The sequence below is a fragment of the Nelumbo lutea genome, chromosome 7 (genome assembly GCF_056320005.1).
Source record: "Nelumbo lutea isolate HS-2025 chromosome 7, American lotus-T2T, whole genome shotgun sequence".
In the NCBI taxonomy this organism is placed as follows: Eukaryota; Viridiplantae; Streptophyta; class Magnoliopsida; order Proteales; family Nelumbonaceae; genus Nelumbo; species Nelumbo lutea.
The window spans coordinates 26,677,027-26,704,093 of NC_142690.1; the positions used below are offsets into that span (position 1 = coordinate 26,677,027).

The 27,067-nt window shown below is 38.4% G+C and overlaps 1 protein-coding gene across 2 annotated transcripts; it reads left to right on the forward strand.

Annotated features, from left to right (window-relative positions):
- Positions 1 to 15,388: 15,388 nt before the first annotated feature.
- LOC148845821 (ubiquitin-conjugating enzyme E2 28) lies at positions 15,389 to 26,780 on the forward strand. 2 transcript variants are annotated; one of them, XM_088953538.1, is made up of 5 exons: positions 15,389 to 15,447; positions 15,580 to 15,672; positions 23,836 to 23,963; positions 25,480 to 25,584; positions 26,456 to 26,780. In XM_088953538.1, exons 2-5 carry the CDS (start codon positions 15,603 to 15,605, stop codon positions 26,597 to 26,599), a joined length of 447 nt encoding a protein of 148 aa, XP_088809664.1. In that variant the 5' UTR covers positions 15,389 to 15,447; positions 15,580 to 15,602; the 3' UTR covers positions 26,600 to 26,780. The 2 variants fall into 2 exon arrangements, with proteins under 2 accessions (XP_088809664.1, XP_088809662.1); XM_088953536.1 differs by having other exon boundaries at positions 15,595 to 15,672.
- Positions 26,781 to 27,067: the final 287 nt, after the last annotated feature.

Sequence of the window (27,067 nt, forward strand, 5' to 3'; positions counted from 1 at the left end):
ATGACATTATGTTGGAGAATACGGCTTCTTTAAATGTTGTTACTAAGGTCTTAATTGCTACGGTGGAATTTCATTTATAAAAGATTTATGAGATTTTGTTAAGGTTGTGGATTTTTAGTTAAAAAAACGATTGTCATTATGTTTAAATCCGATAACAAACAAGTAAATCCTTGTTTGCTTATGAGCATGTGACATTGTCTCATACCTAATCTTGGTTGGGGGTGCGACGAAGGGCAAGATGAGCCATTGACACAACATCCACTTGCTTATAGTGGATCATGGAAAACCTTGAAAAGCATTTAGACATCCATGTGAAGTTGTTCTTGGAGATTGCAAGGGTGGTGAAGCTTGAAGAAGAAATCAAAGAGGAATTTCTATAGAAGATGCCATATCTAAAGGCCATGGTGTTAGAGGGTTTGGTGAGACACACCAACATATCCAATGTTGGAGCCAGGAATTTTCTTTCTTTCTTTTTTTTTTCTTTTTTTTTTTTTTGTTCTTGGGGGGTGATCCTTAACATTTTAGTAAGACTTTCAATTTTTTTTTCTTTTTTTTTTTTGTGGGGGGGAGGACCCCACCATTATAGTTGGCTCTGCTCCTGAACACATCGTTTGGTGATAAGTGATCTTGGCAACGAAGAAAAAAAAGGAGAAAGATAGGAGTAAAGAAAGGGAAGAAGAATAGGAGAAGAATTAGAAGAATAAATAAAAATTGAAGCATCTAGCAAACTAATATGCCTCTTCCCATGTTCGCTAGTTGTGCATAAGATGGGAGAGAGAGAATGAGGGAGAAGAAAGAGAAGAGGAATAGAAAGGAAGGAGGAAGGAAGGATTTAGAAAAGAAAATATATATATATATACTCAAAGAACCTCTTGCCAATGGTGCATTCGATCACTAGATCTCCCTCGATTGTTGTAGTGTTTGACGAAAATTTTCTGTTCAGGCCTATCTGAAATGGAATTACCGGCACCAGTGGAGTCTAGCAAGGCTAGAAGATCATTGAACGAGGTTTTCCGTTTGGAGGCTGGCCATGGAGAGAAGATGAAGATGGCAGAACCGCAAGCTCCTCTTTACTCAAAAACTGCTCGTGCCATCAACATGGATGAGCTTAGGAAAGAAAAGAAAATGGAAGAGCGTTGGTCGTTATGTCTCTATGCCAAGATATTAGGTGTAGTTGAACCGTTCAATGCTATCCTTGAGAAAGCCAAAGCTTGGAAAGTTGACAGCAAAACAAAGATTCAATCAATAGGTAATGGTTTTTACCTGTTGTCTTTCTCATCTCTTGCTGACTATAATAAGGTTATTAAGAATGGCCCATGGATGGTCAATGGGAAGTATCTAGTCACCTTCCCATGGAGACCTGGCTTTAATCCTCTCAAAGCGAAGCTCGAAACTGCTGACCTTTGGATTAGATTGCCAGGCCTGCCACTGGAGTGCTGGAATAGAGAAGATCTTGAAGTTATTCTGAGAGATGTTAGGGATGCGATTAAACTAGGTATTGAAACAAAAAGAATGTCCCGAACTGTTTTTCCAAGGGTTTGTGTTAAGGTCAATCTCAATAGACCTTTTGTCCTTGATATTCCTCTTACAGGTGAGGGGAAAAATTGGTTAATGGGATTTTAGTTCCCATTGACCAAGAATCTCATATTCTTTTTTCAGATTTATGAGGGGACTAGGAAAAGTTTATTTTCTTACCATCTCCGAGGTGGGTAAATAACTTTCTCGCCTAAAAGGAAAGTTGCCAACACTTTAATGTGACAAAAATGCCCCTTTTAATAATGGAATTTTATGAGTAAAATGGCCATTGCCTTATTTACATGAGAAATAAAAGAACATACATAAATGTACTTACCCGGATAAGTGTTTCCCAAGAAAAACTTACCCAACTAATTGCATTTACCTAGGTAAATAACTTACCAAAAAGCGAACAAGGCCTTAAAGTATTTTATGAAAACATTTTTGACCTTTGTATAAATTGTGGATGGAGAGGGCATAAGACATTTGAATGCCCAAAATCTCAGAGAACTAATCAAGATGAAGGTTGGATCTTGGTTAAATAGTGTAAATTTCAAAAGCTCTCAAGAAACCCTCCCCCCCCCCCCCCCCAAGATAAAAATTTTTGAATGTTCAAAATCAAGCAATTGGATCAGCAAGCAGAATAATTGGAACCAAACAAAATTTCAAAGGGTTGTTCATGCTAGAAACTATTCCAAAACAAGATTTTCTAATCATGGTATAGCTACGATTGAGTCTCAGAATAGCTTTCAACCAATTCAGTGTTGGGTCCTAAAAGAAGGTAAAAGAATAAACTACACCAACAATGGTTTTCAAAACCCCAGATCTCCTACAAATTACAAAGTCAATAAAGTTGTAAATGAGGACGATCTCAAAACTATGAATTTCAAGATGGAGATCTGAATGATAAAGATGAAGACTTTGAAGGAGAAGGAAATGAAGCTGATGAAGATGCTGATGATGATCAAATGGATGAAGAGTGGGAAGAAAATGTTCAAGCCAATGTTGTGATATTGAATGCTGAAGAAAACGTTATCAAAAAATCCCATGACAGCAGCTGCAAGAAAAAAGTGGTAGAAGATTTGGACAATATGGGTCTTGAAAATAGTTTAGTTTGCAAATGAATATTATTAGTTGGAATGTAAGGGGGCTGGTAGGCCCTGTTTGCAAAGACATGTTATTAATTTAATTAAGTCTCATAGGCCTGCTACTTGTTTTTTTATGGAAACAAGAGTTAATCCGGACCATGTAGAAAAAAATTGTTAAAAAAATTAATTTTGATGATTATGTCCTCATTGATCCAATCGGTTTTTTGGGGGTCTTTGGATTCTTTGGGACCGGACTCAATGCACCCTTCAACTTACCTTCTCTAATGATAGAATGGCTCACTCTAATTGACAGTGTCTTTGTAAATCAAGCTTGGAGAGGATTATTTCCAAATGTTCTTCTCTCAAACTTACCTTTCGCTGCTTCGGACCACTCCCAAATTCGCCTACGTACAAACTTGGAAATTTTCATAGGTCCTAAACCTTTCAAGTTCGAAGCTATGTAGTGTATGGACCCAAATGTTGTTGAGGTTGTAAGTAAAGGTTGGAGCATTGAAGTTGATGGTTCTAGAGCAATCAAATTTGTTGAAAAGAGAAACAACCTTGCCAAAGAGCTAAGGAAATTGAGCAAATCCCAATTTGGAGACACCTTTGAAAAAAGAAAAATCTAATAAATAGATTGAATCAAGTTCAAAAAAAAAACATTTCAGATGACCCAAATAATATTACCCTTAAAAATCTAGAAAATGCACTCCAAAAATAACTTGATAAGTTGTTGGAAAGAGAATAGGCATATTGGGCACAAAGAGCACGAATTGATTGGATCAAATTGGGAGATAGAAACAATAAGCTCTTACATACAATGGCTACCGTTATGAAATACAGAAATAGAATTATAAAAATAAAAAATGATATGGGGGAATGGATCACCAACCATTCAGGTATTGCAAACCACTTCACAGAAAAATTCAATCGGAGGTTTAAATCTGGAGGGACTTATGGAGTTGAAAACTTTATAAATAAGGTTGATCAATGTATCATCGAGGAGCAAAAAGTTCAAATATCCAAAGAGGTTACAAATGATGATATTCGAGAAGCTCTTGAGTCCACGAAGGATCTCAATGCTCCTAGCCTGGATGGCCTTAATGTTTTATTTAAAAAAATGGAATATTATAGAAAATTCAGTGTGTAATGTGGTTAAAGCATTCTTTCACAGTGGAAAGTTGTGTGGGATTTTGAACCAAACTTTTATCACCCTTATCCCAAAAAAAGAAGAACACAGAAATTGTAAATGATTACAGGCCAATTAGTCTATGTAATGTCATTTATAAAATCATTACTAAAATCCTTGTAAATAGGATTAAATATCTCCTAGATAATATCATCTCCCCATATCAGAGTGCCTTTGTGCCCAATTGGTAGATAAACGATAATATCCTAATTGCACATGAAATGATTCACACCATGAAGAAGAAAAAAGGAAGCACAGGGATAATGGCGTGTAAAATTGATATGGAGAAGGCTTGTGATATGTTGGAATAGGACTTGAGCGAGAAAGTGTTGAAAAAAAATGATTTTCATGAAAAATGGATTTCTTAGGCCATGGAATGTATCAAAATTGCTTCCTATAAAATTTTAATCAGTAGGAGTCCAACAAATGAATTTAAACCAAGTAGAGGCATTAAACAAGGAGATCCTCTGTCTCCCAATATTTTTGTTCTTTATGCAGAAGCTTTGTGCAAGAAATTGGAAAAAGAAGCGATGGATAGTGAAAAGCAGATTGGTTATAGAATTTCGAGAAGGGGGCCAAAGATCCCCATCTTGTAGTTTGCGGACAATTGTTTTATATTTGCAAATACTTCTATCCTAACCTACTTGAAAATCAAGAAAATCTTATCAAACTATGCAAAGGCCTTGGGCCAATGCCCAAAATTTCAATAAATCTTCTGTTCTTTTCTAAAAAAAACCCGCCTCATAGGTTTCAAAAGATGCTCTCCAAAATGCTTAGAATCCCATCGGAAGCTAACTCCAAGGCCTCGTTCGCTTTTCGGTAAGTTACTTACCCGGGTAAATGCACTTACCTAGGTAAGTGTTTCGCAGGAAAGATTTACCAAGGTAAGTGCATTTACCCACGTTCTTTTATTTCCCATGTAAAATAAGGCAATGGCCATTTTAGTCATAAAAATCCATTATTACAATGGGCATTTTTGTCTCGTTCAAGTGTTTGCAACTTTCTCCCAATGTGGGAAATTTATTTACCCATCTAGGAGATAGGGGTAAGTGATACCCAACAAAATAAACTTTCCCTAGTCCCAACATAAATCTGAAAAAAAAAACAGAACATGGGATTCTTGGTCAATGGGAATCAAAATCCTATTAACAAATGTTCCCTCCTCTCAAAATCCAAAAAAGGAATGCCCCCCAAATCCTATCTTGGGGCTCCCCTATCAATGGAAGAGTTACAACGAGTACCTTTGGAAAAATCAAAAAGAAAATGATTCAAAACTAGCAAATTGAAAAAAAAAAAAAACATTCCCTATCAATTGCAAGTAGATTAACCCTCATAAGTTTTTCAACTAACACGATGCTATAATATATAATGAGTTCTTTTAGAATCCCAAAAAGTTCTATGGATGAATTGGACAAGATTCAAAGGGTTTTTATATGGGACAATTCAAATGGGAAGAAATCTTTTCATTTGCTGAATTGGAAAAAAAATGTGCACCCCTAAAAGGTGGGGTGGCATGGGAATAAGAAATCTCCAATGGGTTAATGAGGCCAGCATGGCAAAGTTAGGGTGGAGAATCTTAAATGAGGAGGACAACCTATGAGCAAAGTTATCAAAAGCAAATATTTGAGGTGGGAAATTTTCTGAATTGAAAAATTAAAAAGGGTATCTCTTAGGCCTAGAGGGGTATTCTCCTGGCTAGAGATCTCATTAAGAAAGGCACTTGTTGGCAAGTAGGAAATGGTAGGTCTATTAGTTATTGGCATGATAATTAGGTTTATGACAAACCTCTATTTGAAACCGTGAGATTATGACAAATCATAACATTAAAGTCTCGGGCATGATTGATTTTGGAAGAAAATGCTAGAATGAAGACAAAATAAAGGTAGAGGTATCTAATCAAATTTGGCAAGATATTAAGACAATTTTTATTAATCATAACTCTATGGAGGACAAAATTATTTGGGGGTGCAACCCTAAGGGGATTTTACCTATAAAAAATAGCTTATTTGTTGAAGTGCTATTTTGTTCTTAACCCAAACAATACCTTTAATCGGTTGGCTAATATTTGGAAAATCAAATGCCCTCCAAAGATAAAGACTTTTCTCTTTTTCCTTCTCAACAATAGGCTTCCTACTAAAAGCCATCTAAGGAAAAGAGGATATAACATCGATTGCTCTTGTAGTTTTTGTGGGGATGAGGAGGATATTGATCACATTTTTAAAAATTGTGCCCACACAAAGCAAATGTGGCTTACCTTAAACACTCTCCTGGAGAGACCAAATGAGAATGTAAATTTAAGTGATTGGTGGACAAGGGTTGGCAATAAAAAGAAAAACAAGATTCTTTTAGTAAAGGAAAAACTAGATTTTGTTCTTTGAGCTGTCTGGAAAAATAGGAACTTGAAAACTTTCAATAATGTTTCAACTCCCATTCCAATTATTTTGGAACGGGCTCTTGATATGTTTTTGGAGTTTCTTGATGGGAGCAAAGATAAAGACATTTCCCGAATGGACAAAGTGTGGAAACCAATTATTTGGAGTGCTCCAAAATTTGGCACTATTAAAATAAATTTTGATGTCTCTCGTAATAGTGATGGAAAATATTCTGTGGCTAGTATTGTTCGTGACCATCTTGGTCGAGTGCTAGCAATTAAAGCATATAAACTTGGCACATGTACCATCAACAAAGTTGAAGCATGGGCTGCATGGGAAGCACATATTCAAGCGACAAACTATAGGGAGCATCCTATTATAATCGAGGGTGATTCATTCTTGGTCATCTTGTGCCTCAATAAAAAGGCAGAAGTTACTTGGAATTTGAATGCTATCATTTCTTGTTTCTTGAGAATGAGAATTCTATTCAAGGGATGTCTTCGGTACCAGCATATTTTTAGAGAAGCTAACCAGGCGGAAGATTGGCTTACTCATGAAGCTCTTTCTTCTTCTACCCCTTCCCTAGATTTTTGTATCAACTCCCTTCCCCCTTCCCTTCTTCTTATTTGTTTGGTAGATTTTTTGGGACGTACTACCCCCCTATTGTGTGTAGTACACTTCTATTTTTTAAAAAAGAAGGTTGAAAACAATGAATAGTAATAATTTTATCATAGGTTTGATAGAAAAACCTTATTGATGGTAAATATGGAACTTAAGAGAAGAGAGAGAGAGAGAGAGAGAGAGAGAGAGAGAAATGCATTACATTAGTGTAAGTTTTCCATTGAAAATATATATGAAAGGAGGTAACTTTACATCTTCTTGATACTACAAGGGAGATTCTTTATATTGGCAAATGCTAGTATGTGGGAGCAATGTTCATTCCATATGATATGAGAATGAATTGTTACCACACAACCCCTTGTATTGGCATGCATGTCACTTTATGACCTTTGATCCCATGAAATGAGAGGCTAATGTGTTTCTATATCCAGAATGAAGTGCTTTGACACCTTAAGAATATCCCTTTTATATATTTTACCTTTTGTTATAGGATTTTTGGCTCTGGCAACCATTAAACTTTGTCAAAAAATCACTTAAGACCTTAATGAATTGAAAGTGTCATTTTCACCCTCAAACTATGGTGGAATCTTTAAGGCAAACATAGATGACATTAGAAATTGTCATCGACTAATCCATTAGACAATGAATAAAATAATAAAAGCATGTTTAGGCACTACTAAAGTTTGAAAAGGCCACTTTAATAATTTCACCACCAGCAAGAGGTGCCCTAAGTCCGCGATCTATCTGCTGAATGTCTTCTAGTGGCCGAACAAGACTCTCCGAGATTATATTAAAAGGTTCAACCTCGAGCGTCTCTAGATTCCTAAGCTCGACCCGATAGTACAACTCACTACAATGGTGAACGACATCTGCCACCCCAACATATGCTGGCAAATTGAGTTGAACCTTCCAACTTCTATGGAAGCATTCCTCATTGAAGCAAATAAGTTCACGAAAGTGGAGGAGGCATTGGGGTCCCGGTTAGAGCTACAGATATCTGAGAAGAGAAAGCAACCAGAGGAAGAAGCGGAGAGCAGTAAGCAGCAACGAAGGAGCAAGTCACCGAGGAAAAGCCGGTCACCCCATAGTAGGCGAAGCAAGTTGTCAAGAAAGAGTAAATCACCACATTGGAGTTCCAGATCAGGTTGGTAATCCAGAACTCCACCAATCCAGACTCAGAGTTACACTGCCCTGAATGCAAAAAGGGGTGAAATCTTGATGCAGATTAAAACAGTTGAGTATGTGAGATGGCCACCTAAGAGGAGAGGCAACCCCGCCAACCGCAACTGAAATAAGTACTTTCATTTTCATCGTGGCATTGGCCACAACACCGAGAGTTGTTAGAATTTGAAAGATGAGATCGAGGAGCTAATCTGTCACAGTTATCTAAGACAATTTATCAAGCACGACGAGAGAGATGCCTAGCCTGTCGACCATCCCATGGAAGTACCAGAATTGAGCAAGTAACAAGATCGTGATCAGCCACCTTAGGGTCCACCACCATCGGAGAGGCCAATTCGCAAGGTGATCAACATGATCACAGGAGGCTCATTTGTAGTAGGTTGTAGTACAACGACGGGGAAGAACACAATTCAGAAGTTAAAGCACGAGTAAGAGAACCCACTGAAGAGCCCTCCGGTGGAGGAGGTTATTTACTTCTTCGAGTATGGCGCTCGTGAGATCCAGTATCTCCATGATGATGCCCTCGTCGTCAAAATGGTTATTAACAACTTGAGGTAAAGTAGATTCTGGTCGAGTCCGATAGCTCGACAGACATCCTTCTCCTAGAGGCTTTTGAGAAGATGCAACTGGAGCGGAAGGACCTACAGCCAATAAATGTACCACTTGTTGGCTTCAACAAAGATGTGGTGAGGCCCTTAGGCTAAATCAAAGTGCTAGTTATAGCAGGGTCAGAGCCCAACATAGTCCGATTCGAGCACACCTTCTTGGTGGTCGCCACCCCGTCCCCTTACAATGCAATCTTAGGTTGGCCCATCATACTTGCACTTCAGGCAGTGGTGTCGACCTACCACCTCTCGATGAAGTTTCCGATGACACATGGAGTAGGGGTCATATGAGGTGACCAGTTGGAGTTATGGAAGTGCTATGTCATGGCATTGAAGGGCAAAGGGAAGCTGACAGATGATATCGAGCTGGAGCCGCCCCCGAACACACAGATGAGCGAGTTCAACCTATGGAGGATACTGTCCTGGTCCCGTTTTTTGATACCAAGCCCGCAAAGACTATATAGATCGGAGCACACCTGAAAGAACCACTTTGGTTGCAACTGGTAAGTTTTTTACTTAATAATTTAGATGTTTTTGCATGGACGGCTGCAAAAATGCCCAACATAAACCCAACTATGATACCTCACAAGCTTAATGTGGACCCTTTAGTTAGGCCAGTCGGGCAAAGAAAAAGGAACCTCATCCCAAAGAGGTGGAGGGTAGTAGATGAGGAGATCAGGAATCTCCTTGTAGTAGACTTTGTTAAAGAGGTCCAATACCCGAGATGGGTAGCCAACCTTGTGCTCATCAAAACAACCAACGGCAAGTGGCGCATGCCCGTCGACTACACCAACCTCAATAGAGCCTGCCCAAAGGACAGTTTCCCACTCTCTACTATAGACCTCCTGGTAAACATGATCTTGGGGCACGAGTTGTTGAGCTTCATAGACACCTACTCCGGCTACAATCAGATCCGGATGAACTTAGCCAACCAGGAGAAAACTGCATTTGTAACCGAGCTAGGGCTATACTATTATAAACTTATGCCCTTTGGATTGAAAAACGTTGGAGCAACTTTCTAGCGACTTGTAAATAAAGTATTTGCATATTTGATTGGCAATAAAGTTGAATGTTATGTTGGCAACAGGGTCGTGAAGACCTAGTTTTCAAAATCTCTTATGGATGATTTAAATATTGTTTTTCAAATTCTAAGAAAATTTAACATGAAGCTCAACTCGAACAAATGTGTCTTCGGGGTCACGTCGGGCAAGTTCCTTGGCTACATGGTGCACCGACGTCGAAGCCAACCCGGATAAAATCCAGGCCATCTTAGACATGCGACCACCTAGGTCAATAAAAGTGGTACAAAAATTAATAGGCCGAATTGCCGCCCTGAACCGGTTTAGGTCTAAGTCGGCTAGGCGGTGTTTACCATTCTTTAAGGCAATTAAAAAGAACAAGGACTTTGAGTGGACCAAGGAGTGTCAGTTTGCGTTTGACTAGCTTAAAAGGTACCTAAGTTCACCCCCGATGTTAACCTGACCTAAACCAGGAGATGAAATGAAACTCTACCTCTCCACGAGTGATGAGGTAGTGAGCTTAGTACTAATAAGAGAAGTAGACAAGGTGTCTAGTATATAAGTAAAGTATTGCATGCATTTGAGACTAGGTACCCCAACATCGAGAAGCTGACCTTCGCCTTAGTCTTGGTAGTTCAGAAGCTATGTCCTTAAGCCCATACCATCGTAGTTTTGACTGATCGACCTGTGCAACAGCATAGGTCTTGGCAAACTTTGTTGCCAAGTGTACATTCAACATGCCAACCCCTAGGGTGACTGAGCTTATAAACACGTCGGAGGCATCGACCAGCACGAGATCCTTCCTGGCTAGGGAAGCCTCAGCCTAGGATGAGGAGCCCTGGATCCTCCACATCGATGGCCCGTCTAACCAGTGAGGAAGTGAAGTTGGGCTAATACTCTACGGGCCTAGCAAGGTGAAGCTGGAGTACGCTCTTTGGTTTGCATTCAAGGCATTGAACAACGAAGCAGAGTACAAGGCATTGATAGTTAGACTAACATTGGCGAGGGAGGTTGGCGTGAAGCACGTCATGGTGTGTAGTGACTCCTAGTTGATTGTGAACTAGGTGAATGCATAGTACAAGGATAGAGAGCATGGCATGTTGGCCTATTTGGCCAAGGTGAGAGAGCTCTTGCCCGCCTTCCACTCCTGGTATATTCAACAAATACCGAGAATAGAAAACACGGAGGCCGATGCAATCGGGGTCATGAAGAAGATAGTCTATGTCGAAGACCTGCTGCAACCTAGTATTGAGAGGCGGCAGAGCAGGTCATCCCTGTGTTGATAGCAGAACCGAGCTATATGGATCCGCTCATCGATTATCTGCTCCACAAGACCCTACCACCAGATTGCAATGCAGCTCGAAGGGTAGAGCATTAGTCAGCTCGCTATGTCCTTATTGGTGAGTAGTTGTATAGGAGATCCTTCACGCTCCCCTACTTATGCTACTTGCGACCTTCAAAAGCAAGCCAAGTGCTACACGAGATCGATGAGGGTCTCTGTGGAGGACACCTAGGAGCAGGGTGTTCGCCCAATAGACACTAAGGAAAGGCTACTATTGGCTTACAATGAAGGTGGATGCACTCGACCTCATCCAAAAATGTGATAATTGCTAGATGCATGCCAATATACTTCACCAGCCTGCCGTTGATCTATGGGGAATAGACATTCTTGGTTCGTCCCCACCAGCGACCAAGGAAGAGAAGGTTCTTGGTTGTGGTGGTTGATTACTTTACGACATGGGTGGAGGTCGAGCCACTGGTGACAATCATAACCCGGAATGTACATAACTTCTTTTAGAAGAAGATAGTGTGTAGATTCGGACTCCCAAAAGTGTTGATATCTGACAACGAGAAGCAATTTGAAGACATCAAGTTCTACAATTGGTGTGCCAAGATGAGGATCTAGTAAAACTTTACTTCGGTAGTACATCCATAGGCAAACGGACAGGCTGAGGTGACGAATGGGGAAATCCTCCGCAAACTCAAAGCTCGGCTAGAAGCGTACAATGAGGAGGTTGTCATCCCTACTGAGATCAAAATACTGACCTTGCAGTTAGAAGCATATGACGAGGAGGCCAATGACGATGAGATATGGATCAAACTCGACCTGGTGGAAAAGTACCCAACCTGGCCTATATCTGGATACGAGTAGCTTGGTACTATAATGCCCGAGTCAAGAGACGCCACTTCCGAGTTGGCAACCTTGTACTTTGGAAGGTAATGGTGCTTGAGCTTGATGTAGGTAAGCTAGGCCCAAACTAGGAAGGTCCCAATAGAGTATGGCGGGCAATTGGTGAAGGAACATATGAACTCGAAATGTTGGAAAGGAGGCAAGTACCTTGTGCTTGGAACGTTGACAACCTAAGAAAGTACTACCTATGAGCTCAAGAGTTAAGCATTGTGACTTTAGTTAAACAATCAAAATTTTCACTAATTATGGAAAACCACCTGCCTCGGTGGTCAAGCCGCTATGTGCAGAGCACATGTCGGCCTAATCACACTTCGAAGGCGATTCAAAGGGGATGCCAAGTTGCTTTAAGCCTAAAGGCCCCCGGTCCCAACCTAACAATGACCTCGATGGTCTAACAAAGCCTAGTCACTTTGGCATATAGGTAGTTTGGGTCCCTCTTTTATTATGCCTAGTTGGCATAGACAGTTCGAGTTATATCCCATACCATGCCTAGTCGCCTCAGCACACAACCTCAGGTTTGCCCCCTACTATGTCTAGTCGCTTTGGAGCTAGGCACCTCATGTAAACCTATACTTAGTCTATTTTTGAAGTCTCATGTATTAGCAATGTATTGAGAATAGATAAATGAGAGGTATGCAACAGGTGAACTTTCATTCGTTCTAGATTGGCAAACTTACATTGATATTGTCAAAAAAAGAGAGAAGAGTTCTTTAGACCGAGCTTGGAGGCTAGATGCAATAAATGTATTTACAAGGGAAGTCCAAGAAAAGAGGCAAAGTTTTTCAAACATCTCGGGGATCCTCACCCCCATCACCAGTATCAGCAGTAGTACCCTCCTTAGTGGCATCCTCCTCAACCACCTCCTTTCCGGCAGCATCCACGACGACATCCTCCTCCTTGGCATCCTCGTCGAGTTCATCTTCCTCCTCCTCAGAATCCGATTCTAGATCGACCTGGTCAGACATTTCCTTGGTGTAGGCCGAAGACTCGATATGCGTGGAGTTGAGGTCAGGATACACCGACTTCACCAACATCCAACAAAGTTTGAAGCCCTAACGAAAGGCAACGGTGCTGAAGGCTCGTTTCTCCTTCAACCAGCCTGACAAGGTCTTGAATTCCTCCACGACTTGGACCTTGGTGGCCCGAACCTTGTCAAGAAGTCGCACCTTACATACAGCAAAGCGAGCCTCCTTTTCTTGAAGCTCCTTCTCGAGCCTTGCATATCAAAGCTCCAGTTCCTTGGCGTAACTCTCTTTAGTAGTCATATCATTCTTAAGCTTGTCAATGTAATTGATACATCACTCCACTCGAGATTGGTACTCTTGTGACACTGCCTCGACACTTTCAGCTCGTATCAGATGATGCTTAGATTACTTGACCAAGGAGTGGACTACAGAGTTCGCTTGCAAAGAAGAAGAAATTAGCTAAGTGTAAAGAAGCAATTAAGGGACAATACAACAAAGAGTTCAGAAGTTTACCAGCATAAGACAACACATGGCTTTGAAACTGAGCTTGCTAGACCGCAAACTCAGACATGGTTTCCACCTCCTCGGGGAAGGCGACCTCCTTGCTCTTGATGAGGGCAATCCGGAAGTCAATAATAGATCCCCTCTCCTTGGGAGTCTCCTTCGCAGAGCTGGCCCTGGGTTGAAGAGGACGAGCTTTCGATGACTGGGCCACATCGGGTTGGTTCGATATTCTCTCCACGTGATCTTCCTCGACCAGGTCCACAACTAGAACCTCCTCGGCTGCAGGCAATACAGCCGGCTCGGAGATGGAAGTCCGAGATGTGTCCTTGCGAGATGACTGGGGTGCATCCTTGTGAGACACCCTCCTCTTCTTCTTCTTCCTCATATCATCAAGGAAACCTGAAGTCTCGATGCCCAACATGTCACCTGCACGAGTAGCTTAAGAGTTAGACAAGTCAACATTAAACTAACGAATTAAACACCCAAGCCCAAGACAATGACCTACTCGAAGGATTCGGCCCAGCATGAATTAGCTTCTCCTCGATTAAGTAATCGTCTAGCTTTAGATCGCACTCTACCAAGTCCCTGCATCTTAGCCTACATGTCCTCACTCAAGTCTTCCTCGACATCCTTGATGCCTTTTCTCTAGTGTGTCGAGAAGGGCCACCCCTAGGGGTGATTATGGGTTGGGGTTGGGCTAGGCTTTGCACTTATGATAAGGGCTATAGCTTAGGCCCGAGGCCGGCCTGGTTCGGGGGTTTTGGGTCTGAAACATAAGCCCTAGCCTAGGTCTAGACGGGCCTAGGCCGTTTGGACATGATTTTGGGCCAATTTCTTTCATATATAAAACATTACATATCTATAATATTTTATATTAAATGATATAACCTGCATATAAACTTATTTTATACATTATATAATATAAAATATTACTTATAATATAAATTATACATATCATGTTATAATATTTATATATAAAATATCTAATCTAATGTAAAATAACATGCATATATAATATATATATATATATATATATATATATATATATATATATTATACACAAAATGTGCAAGTTTAAATATATGTGAGTCGGGCCGGGCTTGGGCCGAGCTTAAAGTATTAAGCCCAAGCCCAATCCTAAAATTTACAGGTCTGATGTGGGCTCGGGCCCGAGCTGGACCGGGCTAAAATGATCACCCCTAACTACCCCCATATTTGAAGCTTTTATTATTTTAATCATTGTCTAATGAGTATATCAATGGCATCTTTAACATTTTTTGCTTTTTTCCTTGAAAGTGATATTTCCATTGTAATTTGAGGACGAAAATGGCACTTTCAATTCTTTAGGGTCTAAGCCTAGTTTTGTTTGGGCAAAGTTGTAGGGTCATTAGAAATTTTAGAACCAAAATTATGATAAATGAGAAACACCATGCTCTAACTTTATGGGACCCACTATAATTCCACATATCATAAATTTGCACATACTAGCATTTGGCTATAAAATATTGATACGTGAAAACCCAGACGCCGGGATTCTTTATTTTTGGTGAAAGGCGCCGGGATTCCTGGCAAGGAATTTCAATTCCTGGCTGTAGAAGAAACAAGAAAGCCTCAAAGACGAAGACGTCATTTTCAATCCCCAATATTAGAGATTCCCATTCCCCACCACCAGCCCTTCAATCACGTCACTTTGAATCAGTATAACACTGTTCAACCGAATACTTAGATGATGGAATAGTTCACATCAGAATCCCCACAGGCCAAAGGGGGCGCCCCACAATGCCCTATAGCACAACCCGACCTTGTATTGGGAGCATCTCCCGATGACGCAGACGGAGATGCTCCCGATACAAGGTCGGGATGTGCTGTGGAGCATTATGATCACGAGCACATCATGTTGTCATGTTTAGCCATGCAATCATTTCCTACTCACAGGACTCAGGAATCGCTGGGTCAAACCGGCTTGTTGCAACGCAACCCGTTTACCCGTTTTCGAAAAACTATTGTAAGTTTCTGGGGCCCACATCGATTCTGCATCCTTTCTTTCCAATTTCCAAGCATAGCGGTGGGCAGAGCTGGTTTTTATTTATTTATTTATATAAAAGTAATTTCTCCGCAGGTTCCCAATTTCTTCTCCGTTTTTCTGAATCTCAAGAGCAGAAGAAAGGCAAGAGAGGGAGGGTCGAAAATTCTCAGGTATGGCTCTTCGATTTCGATTTGGTTCTTCTCCCCCTCTCCCTCTCCCTCTCCCATTCCTTCCTTTTCCTTCTGTGCAGACCTTCTTTTGTTTTTCTATTTCCCGTTGAATCTCTCTCTGAGACGATCTAGGTTTCGAAAACTAAGGTTTCGCGATGGCTTCCAAGCGGATCTTGAAGGAACTGAAGGATCTCCAGAAAGATCCTCCTACATCTTGCAGTGCAGGTATCTTCATCAAACGTCATGACCCTTTAACAAAAATTATGTTTTTGCATGATTTCTTGTCTTATTCTTTGATTCCTGGGTTGGGTTCTATGTTCTATCCTTTCCAGGTTGGATTTGGTGCTCGATCTGTGCATCTCTTTTGCCTGATTTGTAGTGTATTCTTATTGTTGTCGTTGTTGCTTCCCTTGCTATTGTTATCATTTATGTTTTCTATCGTTATTTTATGTTTATCTGGTGATATCCTTCAGAGTCTGGTGACCTCGGTGTAAAAGCTATATAACTATTGAGAGATGTTTCTGACTTTCTGATTGTTTTATAGGTTTCCATAGTAATGGGTTGATTTCATTAAATATACAAGTATTTGAATAGGAAATAAGGGCTTTTGATGCAATGGCTTCTGGAGAGAGCGGAGGTTGGTCTTTGAGCGGAGACCGGAGATCCTCTGGTTCTCTAGCTGCTATTTGGTTCAAAGGCAACAGAGTTTTTCTAACTGAGTCGAGTAAATAAAGGGAGGAAAAACAAAGAAAAAACCCTTTTCCAATTTATATTGAAGTCCCCTCTCAAAATAATCTGATTTCTTTGGTTGACACGCTTACCCTTTTGCATTCTAATTGGTGATGTTTTCTGCAAATTTTTCTTTTTTTTTTATCATTAGCTATTTTCTGCAACGTCAATGTTGCCTATCTTATAATTTTTTTGTCTCTTCTACTGTATTTGTCCTATATTTTATTCGATCAGCTAACTAGTCCAATGAATAATTTTTATGGTGCTTTGCAGGAGTTTTGCTATATAAAGTATGTCTTTATAAGTTGAGATTAATAATTATATGGTTCAACAACTAAATAGATACACTACGTTCATGGATGGGGATATTAGAATGGAACATGCTCATTCTAATATTCTGACAGCTGTTTGAAGTAGATTATTTTTTAGTTTTACATAATGAAACGTATTCATGGATGGAGTATTAGAATTATGGGGCATGGGGCCTCCTGTGAGGGTTTCCTTCTCCCATTAATTAGGTAAATTGAATGTTGGATGAATTCTGTTTGGGTAATCAATTCAATGTCAATAGGTCTTGCCTATTGAAATCAGATTTTGTATAATTACAGGAATCTTGAAATGTCTAGGTTGTGTTTGGAAATAAAGCCGATATTGGTGGGCTAAACATTGTTTCAGAAAAGTTATTACATCAATTTTGGTTTGACTTGATTTTGGGAAGGATGTATTGCATTATTTGTTTGTCATATATGAGATTTGGATATGGATACTGATATGGACATGGATATGGAAAATGGGGATATGATTCTTCATTTCTTAGAATCCAGGACATGGATATGGGGATGGATATCCCATATCATATTCTTATATCATGCTTTCAAATCTAGCTTTTCAAGCTAATTGTCATTTGACAAGACATATACAGATTTTTATGTACGATTTGTTAAACCATACTGTTCTACATATTTTAAAAGTGTTAATTCTGTCAGTACATATAGAAGTGTTAATATAGGATCCTGTGTTTTATTGTGTACTATCGTTTCTGATATTAGTTCTAAGCATGAATAGGTGTCTGCATATCATAATTTTTCATAGTTGCATTAAATTCGAAGTGATGAATCTTGGCTCTTGATGAATTTTGCCCTTTGTCAAAATCAAAATGAAATGTCAAAGTGAAATTTTCATTTGAAGTTCTACTGAATTACTTAAAAACTTCTGTGGAAGATGTAATTAAAAAATCAGCTAAACATTGGAATATTGCGAAATTCTGAGAATTTTCTTTGCGATTTAAAATCATGTGTGTGCCCTTGGGATTTAAAATAATGCTGTTACATAAAAAAAGATGAAAAATAATTTTTTTTAGTCACATGTTATTAAATTTTTTGTGTATTTGTACAAAACATTAGTTGTTGATGACTTTCTTGACCCTAATGTTTTCATACATCTACACAAGGACATCAATTGTAAACAGCATCTGTAGCCTTTCCCAATTCTTTTAAATTTTATAAAATTTCCTTCAAATTTTGCTCATTTTCTTAGTTGTAAAAACTTCACATTTTTAATAATACACCTGCCTCTACCTTAGTTTCTATAGGTGTTATGTTTACTAGATTGAGCTGTCAGTTGTCTTAAAACTTATATTTCTATTAAAACCTGTATCAGTATTTAGTTTTGTCACTTTGTACAAGGAAGGGCATGTTTGTAATTTCTTTTTAAATGCATTAATATAAATATGAAAAGGTTGGCTGATCCTATGGTACCACACTTTATTTGATTCATCTCTATTTCTCATCTTCTTCCTCCCTCGTTTCTTCTCTTCAATCTTCGTCTACTCTTTCCTTAGTTGATTAACTTATATGGTATTAGAGCATTAGGAATCAGATCAAGGGACTAGTTCATCTCTCTGAAATCGACTTTGTCAATGCTGAAGGAGGTCATAGTAGGGGTTTCAACTGCTAGAATTTAGGAAATAGTACTTTTCCCATATTTTGTCCATAGTGGTGAGTGTTACTATTTTTCCCATTTTTTCTACTAAAATTCAGGAAATAATATTTTAGGGTTTTTTCAATCATGGAGAATAGTATGATTGTGTTTGGTGATTGGGACTGATGGTGTTTGTCCCCCAACTAGTGTGCCCTGTGTAAGTTGAATGGTGAGACTGCTTTCCACCTTCAAATATCTTGCCCTTTTGTTAGTTTTATTTAGAATTGGTTTACTTCCCTTTTTGGGTGTAGGTGGTCTTCTCTTGACAGATTAGAGGGTTTATTCAGCTCTATTGGTATTAGTGGCACGAAAAGGAAGGGTAGGATCCTATTGAGATGTACTAGAGCAGCACTACTTTGGATTGTTTGGGAGGAAAGAAATGCAAGAATATTTGAAGGAAAAGAAAAATATAAGGAAGAATTGGCCGAAACAATAACATTGAGGGTGACACATTGGGCAAAAAGCTTGAAATTGTTTTTAGTTTTTAAGGTTGAAGATTTTTTAGGGTTTGGGGGCTTATTGCTATCTCTTCATCTATAAGACAACAGTACAGTTTTTTGAGGCATGGTCTTCTCCAACAGATGGCCGGAAGAAGCTGGACTTTGATGGGAGTTGTGTGGGTAATCCAGGCCCTGCTGGCATTGGGGGGGGGTGGGGGGCAGTAGAGATGAAGATGGAAACATCATTGCTTTGAACTCCGGTCCTGTGAAGCAAGGTGATGTGGCAAGGGCAGAGTTTGTAGCTGCAGCATATGGGGTTGAGAAGGCTAAAGAGTTGGGTATTAATAGACTGATCATTGAGGGAGACTCAAAAACTATGATAAAATGGTTGCAAAAAGGGGAAGGGGTGACATGGTGTCTGAAGAATGAATTCTGAAGATTTAAATGGTTGTCAAGGGACATGTTAATCTAGGTGGGATGGGTGAAGAGATCTGCCAACAGTTTGGCAGATAGCTAAGCAAAGCAAGGGGTTCAAAGAACACATGTTTTGGGTCAGCTTACTAAATTTGGTTTCTTTCACAACTTGTTGTATCCTTAATTTTTCTAATTAATGAAACCATTTCAGAGTTATTGATAAAAAAAGAGTGGGACTGATGGTGTTTGATTTGTAGTGTGTTTTTGGAGTTACACAAAGTGATCTCTGATTTTTGGGCCTAAGAATAAAATTTCTATAAACTTTTTCTCTCCTTATTTTACCACCCTTGGCAAACTGGTTTTTAAAGAAGGAGCGTTTTCTGAGATTGGTTAAAGTGGGTAGTTGCGGAGCCTAGTTTTATGAGTCAGATATTGTTAGCATTTGATTGAAAATGGCTCACGACTCTTTCTCAAAGTGGCCTGCGACCACATCTTCCTCTAAATAGCCCGCTACCAATTTGGGAGAGCACTTTAATCTTTGGATAACCAATATTAAATTGGATGCTCTATTTGTTTTATAATTGTCACAATTGGTGGAACTTTACACTAGTAGTGGGGGGTAATGGGGGGTAAAGCTTGGTTATTTCATTGGAAAAACTAAAGGGCTAGTTGGGGGATGATCCATAGTTGCATGTGTTGGAGTAGGAAAATATGATTTAATATCTTGGTTATGAAATTCTATGACAAGGGGTCCTATCACCTATGTTCGTGAAGACTGCAATCTAGATTTTTTTTTTTTGATGAATTGCAATCTAGATTTGGGATAGGGTAAATAAAACCTATTCCCAAAGAAAGAATGAAGCAAAGATATTTTAGTTGAGGTAGGACATATCTTATTTGAAGCAAGGAGAAATGAGCGTACTTGCTTTTTATGCTAAATTGCAGGCTCTCTAGGAAGAGTTGAACTACTAAAGGGTTATCAAATAGTGTACTTGCTTTTTGATCAAGTGCTTGAGTTCTCATGTTAGGGTTAAATTTGGAGTTTGAGATTGTTAGGATGAACTACTTGGTTGGAGTGAATTTTTCTGTTGATGAGGCCTATTTTGATATTAAATAGGAAGCTTCTAAACTAGAATTGGAATGTTTAGCCCTTGTTCTCCTGCTAGGGGAAGTAGATCTTGTAGAAAGAAGACATACTCGGAGACATTAGTGTTTTAAAAGCACAAGGCGCAAAGCGAGGCACACCTTTTTGAGGCAAGGCACACAATTAAAAAAAATGCAAAAAATTCAAAAAAAAAATGCAAAAAAAAAAACAAAAATTTATAAAACATAATATTAATAAAAATATAAACTTAAGTTTTAAAATAAATGTTTTCAAAAACCTATTATCTAAAATTAAAATACATATATATAATATGTAAAGCTTATTCAAATGAGAATTTAAAAATGAAATCAAACATATAAAACATTTTCAAGCATATAAAACCCACAATCTCTTTTTTTTTTCTCAATTGCATCAAGTAGCTAATGTGACATATTACATTCCTAATTCTACGAGTTGCCTTTGTGCAACACCCCTCGAGGCAAGTCGAAGCTTCGAGAGTCCACTATTTGGTAATGTCGTCCATTCATTCATCCTAATAAAATATCTTCTTAAAAGCAATTAAAACTATAAAATTATTATTTTTTGTGTGAAAACTTAGAATTTAAGACCCTAACATGGACTTGTTTAGGCTTGCCTTGAGGGGAATGGACGGGGTTACGGGGGCAGAGCCCGTGGCCCAGCCGCCAGACCCAGAAAAAAAGGAAAAAGCGGCAAATTTTCAAAAGGTGCATGCCTAGACATTCATCTTGTGTGCTATGTGCAAACAACATTGAGTCAATGAATCACCTATTGCTGCATCACAAGTTCTCTTATGAGATTTGGTCTAAATTTTGGGGTTTGTTTGAGGTGAGGAGTTCCATCCTGAATCAATGATGGATTTTATAAGGGGTTGAATTGTTGGTGAATATGAGGTCTAAGTAAAAGGAAAAGATTTGGTCTAAAATGCTCAATTAAGAGACTTCTCCTTAGGTTTCAAAGTGGTCAAAACCCTCCTTGCGTCCCCTTTGATAGAATAAGAGCTAGAGAAAACTCTCCATTTGCGCTCGAATCTGTGAGCCTCTTAGTTTTTCCTAGAGAAATCATTTTCTCTGTTAACCAAAATCCTTGTGGTATCTTGTTCTTTCCCCCAAGTGACATCTTCATCAAGAAATACAAGGAAACGATCAGGAAAAAATGAAGGAAAACAAAATGGCTCTAGAGAAGAACCCTTTCCTTCTTTATTTTGGGAAGATACTTGGGTTGGCAACTTACTCTAAAAGAACTCTTTCCTTTTTTTTATTCCATTTCCCTTTATAAAAAAGAGGTAGTCTCTAACTTTTTCTCCTCTAGTTCTCCCCTTGTGTTTGAATTAAGATTTTGGCTTCCATAGAGGTATGGGGGATGTTGAGTTTGTTTGTATTTCTGAGCTATTACTCTCCCTTGGTAATGTTTGTTTGGACCCTTTGAAGCCTGATAAAGGATTTGGGCCCTTGTTCCAAAAGGTTCATTTATTTGTGCCTCCTTTTTCAAGTCTCTCTGTTCTAATGCTTTTCCTTATACTTACCCCCAAAATTGCTATTTTTTGTTGGGAAGTTTACCATGGTAAGATTAATGCTTTGGACAACCTATAAAAGAAAAGGCCATTGTTGTGTTTATCCCCCAACTGGTGTTTATTGTGCAAAGCCCATAGTGAGGACTGCTACAACTTACTAATTTCTTGTTCTTTCGTTGCAGTTTTATGGAATTGGATGTTTGTTTTGTTTGGTCATAAGTGGAACTTGCCAACAGAAGTAAAATTGTTGTTTAGTCTGCCTACCTTTGTTTGGCCTACAAAAAGAGGGAGATTATGTGGAGATGATTCAAACTCAAGAGCAGCTACTTTGTATATTTGGGAAGAAAGGAATGCCGGAATCTTCCAAGAAAAGGAGAGAAGCTTTTTAGAAGGGAAGGGGTGTATCTTAACAAGGGCTATCCATTGTTTGAAAACCCTAGACTCTTTTATTCCTTTTCCTTTGATGACATTTGGAGGAGTTGGTCAGTAGTATCTAATACCTCCTTTAAGGAAAATAGAACTTTCATAGTTTGGTCACCACCTCTAGAAGGGTTTAATAAATAAAACCTTGATGGGAGCACTCTAGACAATCCAGGACTGTCAGGTGTAGGAGGGGTTTCGAGAAACGAGGACAACATCATATCCTTTTTTAGGCATTGTGGGAATATGTGATTCTACAAGGGCTGAGTTATTAGCTGTAGTACAAAGGGTTTCAGATTGCCAACCAACTTGGGGTGGAGAATCTACTAATTGAAGGGGACTCAAAGGTGGTTGTGGGATGGTTGTTGAACCTAGATTCTGCCATTTGGAGTTATAGGGATATCATAAAAAAGTTAAATGGTTTACATGGCACATGACAATTAGAGTCCAATGGGTGGGCAAGTCTACAAAAGCAATGGATGATTTTCTTGCTAAACAAGGGTCTTCTTGGGAAGTAATACTGAGCAGTTTTGTAATCTTTAATTTTGAGAACCTATAATCTTTGTTTTAGGAGAGAGGTCACACCTCGCACCTCCCCAAGGGATGCTTTTAAATGTGTATTCTCTTTGATTAATGAAATTATCTTTCAATTATCAAAAGAAAAAGTTGAGTTCAATGATTACTTCTTCGAATCCATGGATGTACAAGTCGGTTACTTCAAGCATTTTGTTCAAAGAGAAATTTTACATGGAAAATTTGTTGATTTTGGTCATTTTATATCAATTGGGGAAGACATTGAAGTGTTATTCTAACCAAACGTTAAAGGGTACTTCAATGTCTTCTCCAAATGATCTAAAATGACCAAATTCAATAAATCTTCCATGTAAAGTTTCTATTTGAACGAAGTGTTTGAAGTGCTTGACTTGTGCATCCATGGATTCAAAGAAGTATTCATTGAATTCCGTTTCCTTCTTTTCTAGAGCCTTTTTTTCCTTCATTTCCCCCTAATCTCTACCTTGTATTTTTTGGGATTTATATCAGTTTTCTTAGAATATCAATGTGTATTTTAACTTTTCTATTGTATCCATGTGTTCCAAGGTGTATCCTAATGCATCTCTAAAAAATTGAGTTGAATATAGAATCAAAATTATCATGTGGACATATTAAATGGGACATCTATTCCCATATCCCTGTCGGGGATCTTAGGAAATGGAAAATTATGTGCTTATGTCCTGTATCATGTTCATTTTGATATCTGTATCAATGCATCATAGGTCAATACTCAATACTGGGCAGCTACTAGTTTGCTATTTGGCAAAAAATGATTTTCAATGAAAAAGTGGTACAATCACATAAACATTGTAGTAAAAAGTACAAAGTAGATTGATCTTTACCTAACTCCCTATATTAGAGGTAGAAACAAAAGGTTTATTTTCCTCCTCTTATGGGATATTGGAAATATTGGACACAACGTGAAGGAAGTAGAGTAACGAAAAATTTCCCTATTTTACAAAAAAAAAGTAAAAAAGATTTTGACCTAGGCTAAGTCATTTGGTAGGTTCTAGAATTCCCACTTCTGAAATACTTGATAAATATCAAGTTAAATTGCAATTTCTTTCTATTGTTTATTGTTAATAGAAGCCTGTTCTTGTATTACACAGATTGTCTTTATATGCAAGTTGAAAAAGGCCCTTATGCACTGTAATTGATTGTTATACCATTTATCATTTAATAATCACTTTATCTTTGTGTTTGTTGATATTCTATAGGTCCTGTTGCTGAAGACATGTTCCATTGGCAAGCAACAATTATGGGTCCGCCAGACAGTCCTTACGCAGGAGGGGTTTTTCTTGTTACTATTCATTTCCCTCCCGATTATCCATTTAAACCACCCAAGGTATATTGCCATCTTTAATGGTTTACGCTTGATGTTGGTGTTATAACATGCAAACAGGAATAAGATTATAATTAACATCTCATTGACCTTAGTGCATGACTGAAGCAAGTTGAGCCTCGGTTACAGTCTGAGCCTTGGATGGGTTTGGTTAAGTTCTAACTCTCAAGTCCTGCTACTTTAAGTGTTTTTAATGGTTTATGCTTGATGTTGGTGTTATTAACACACAAACAGGAGTAAGATTATAATTAACATCTTATTGATTAGTGCATGACTCAAGCAAGCTGAGCCTAGGTTACAATCTGAGCTCATCAAGTCTGAACCATGCTTGGTTGGGCTTTGTTAGGTTCTAACTTTTAAGTTCTGCTACTTCTAGTGTTATTTATGTGCATGTTATTTAATTAATATTATTTAAATGAAATATATTGTAAACTCTTCTATCGTAGCTTCTATAAGTTGTTATTTAATTAATATATTTAAATGGAAAATATTGTAAGCTCTTATATATTATTGTTAATTTTCTTTATGTTTTAATGGAAATTGGTTGTTGACCTTGGTTTGTAGCATGTGCATGTTTCCTGGATATGGGCTTGAATGGGCTTAAGATTTGGCTTGAAACAAATAGCCAAATCTTGCTTAAATACTTGGTGATCATAGCCTGAAGTCACAACCTAGGTTCATTGTAGGCCTGAGCCAAGCTTGATAATTTTTTTTATTTATTTTTTATTTTTATTTTTTATCTCAAGCCAAGCCGGGCAGGATTTGTCCTTTTTTACAGAACTGACATAATGAAATGAGTCTCAAAGACTTTTGATGAATGATAAGAGTTTATACCTTGAGGATAATGATATTAGGCACAACAGTGAAGGGAGATAGAGTGCCAATGCTTATTAATGATGACAGTGTTAGCACTGTTGGGGAGCAGGAATTAGATTTAGTTGAGGTGGAGTCTAATGAGGAATACCACTTGTGTATAATTAATAAAACATTAGTTACTGGTAGAAAGAAAAAACTACTTGTAGGTGGATTCTTTTCTCAAGGGAGGGGATAAAATTTCGTAGTTTCAAATGTAGGGAGCAAGGAGAGGTTGGGAAAATAGGGACATGTTAGGGGTGTTCTTTGTATGAGGTTCTCTGTATCTTCCACTCTTTCCTAGCTGTGCATCTATAATTTTATGTTTCATTACAATTATTTTGTTCAACAGTTGATGTGGTTTTAAGTAGAGCAGATTGGCAAAACAGGATTCATGTAGCCGACCCCATGTATTTTTTTTTTACCAATATATGGTTTCAACAGTTGATATGGTTTTAAGTAGCTGTGCATGGATTATGACGATTACAATTATTTTATTTACTAATTCTGAAGAAAGTAAAAAATAGCATTACTACCTCTCATGCTCGTATCTTTGTTTTAAAACTTGATTTTCTTCTAAAAGAGGTAAAAAGGTCAAACATGGGATGCATATCAATCAATTTATTCTTTCTCTCTCATGCGTGTTATTGTGGGATGGACCATGCAGGTTGCATTCAGGACAAAGGTTTTCCACCCAAATATTAACAGCAATGGCAGTATTTGTCTTGACATATTGAAGGAACAGTGGAGCCCTGCCCTGACTATTTCCAAGGTTCTTGTTCAATTACTTCTGATACACATAACCGCTGCTATTTGAAAGCTTATTAAGACCATCCTTTCTATGAAGCCGGGAAGTGCCTAAATAGGGTGCAGAGTTAATCTCTGGGATCAGAAATCAATTCATAAATAACCAATTTTCAGATGGTCATTACTATAAAAAAGAAATTTCAGATGGTCATAACAAAATGGTAAATAGTTATGATTATTTTATCATTTTTCTATGATCTAGACAGAAGGCATGATGGTAAAAGACACTGCCCTTGCATGGACCTTTGGCATAGTTCTCAAAATTAGGCATTTTTTTTTCATTTTAATGATAAAAAAATGCCTTGGCTTATGAGTATCTGAAGGAAAACTACCCTTTTAAAGTGGGGCTTTCATACTGGAAGCATCAACCCTTTGATGCTTGAAGCCTTGAACTTTTTTATTTTTTTTTGGGGGGGGGGAGAGGGGTAGATGCTGTGCTTTCAATTGTACACTGTTTTCCAACTTTTTCAAACTGCCGTTGACCCGGATGGTTGGACCGTTCGGCCCGGGAACTGTCCAGGCAACGGTTCCTTTTTACCCAAAACCCGGAATCTGGTAAAAAACTGTTGAAAAAGTCAACAAACTGTTGACCCATTCAACGGGTTCTGGTCGTTTTTTTATTTTTTAATTATTTTTTATTGTTTTTAATTTTGCTGTCAGAATGGGCTCTGTTTGAACCGGATGGTCAGACCGTTGACCCGGAAACCGGTGACCAGAACAGTTCTGTTTCCGGGTTGTTTTTTAAAACGTTGTTGTTTTCATTTATATAATCAGTGCTTTTGGTTTATCATCAGTCATTTTAAGCTGGTGGAAAGAATTCTTGTTTTCATTTTCAGGTGTTGCTGTCAATCTGTTCCCTGTTGACGGATCCAAACCCTGATGACCCATTGGTGCCGGAAATTGCTCACATGTACAAGACAGACAGGAGCAAGTATGAGTCAACCGCAAGAAGCTGGACTCAGAAGTATGCAATGGGTTAAAATGTGCTGTCAGGTGTTTGTGTGGAGGGCTACTTTCCTTTATTGTGACTTGATCTTTCAGTATTATGTATTAAAGAAGTATGTATGCTTTTCTTGTCCGTTTGTCCGTCCTTGAAACTTTGACCAAAAAGAGGTCCAAATGCTTTCCCTCCATTAAATAACAGCTAGATTTGATTGTTTCCATGGGGATTTCATCTTTAAACATTTTAGGATGTAAAAAAATTAAAATGTTTACTTGTCTGGCCAAAATGGACTTTTCTCCTAATCCTTTTCCTACCGTTCATCGGATTATGTTATAGTTCTTTTTGTTTTTGTTTTTTTTTTTTGTTTTAATAACAAAATCGCACATCCTATAGTGTTGAATCTTTGTTTTGATGGCATCACAGGCATAACTAGGCACACCAGTGTCCTCTAAAGGTTATACCCAAGGATTAAAATGTTGATATTATACTGCCAAGATTGGTTTTG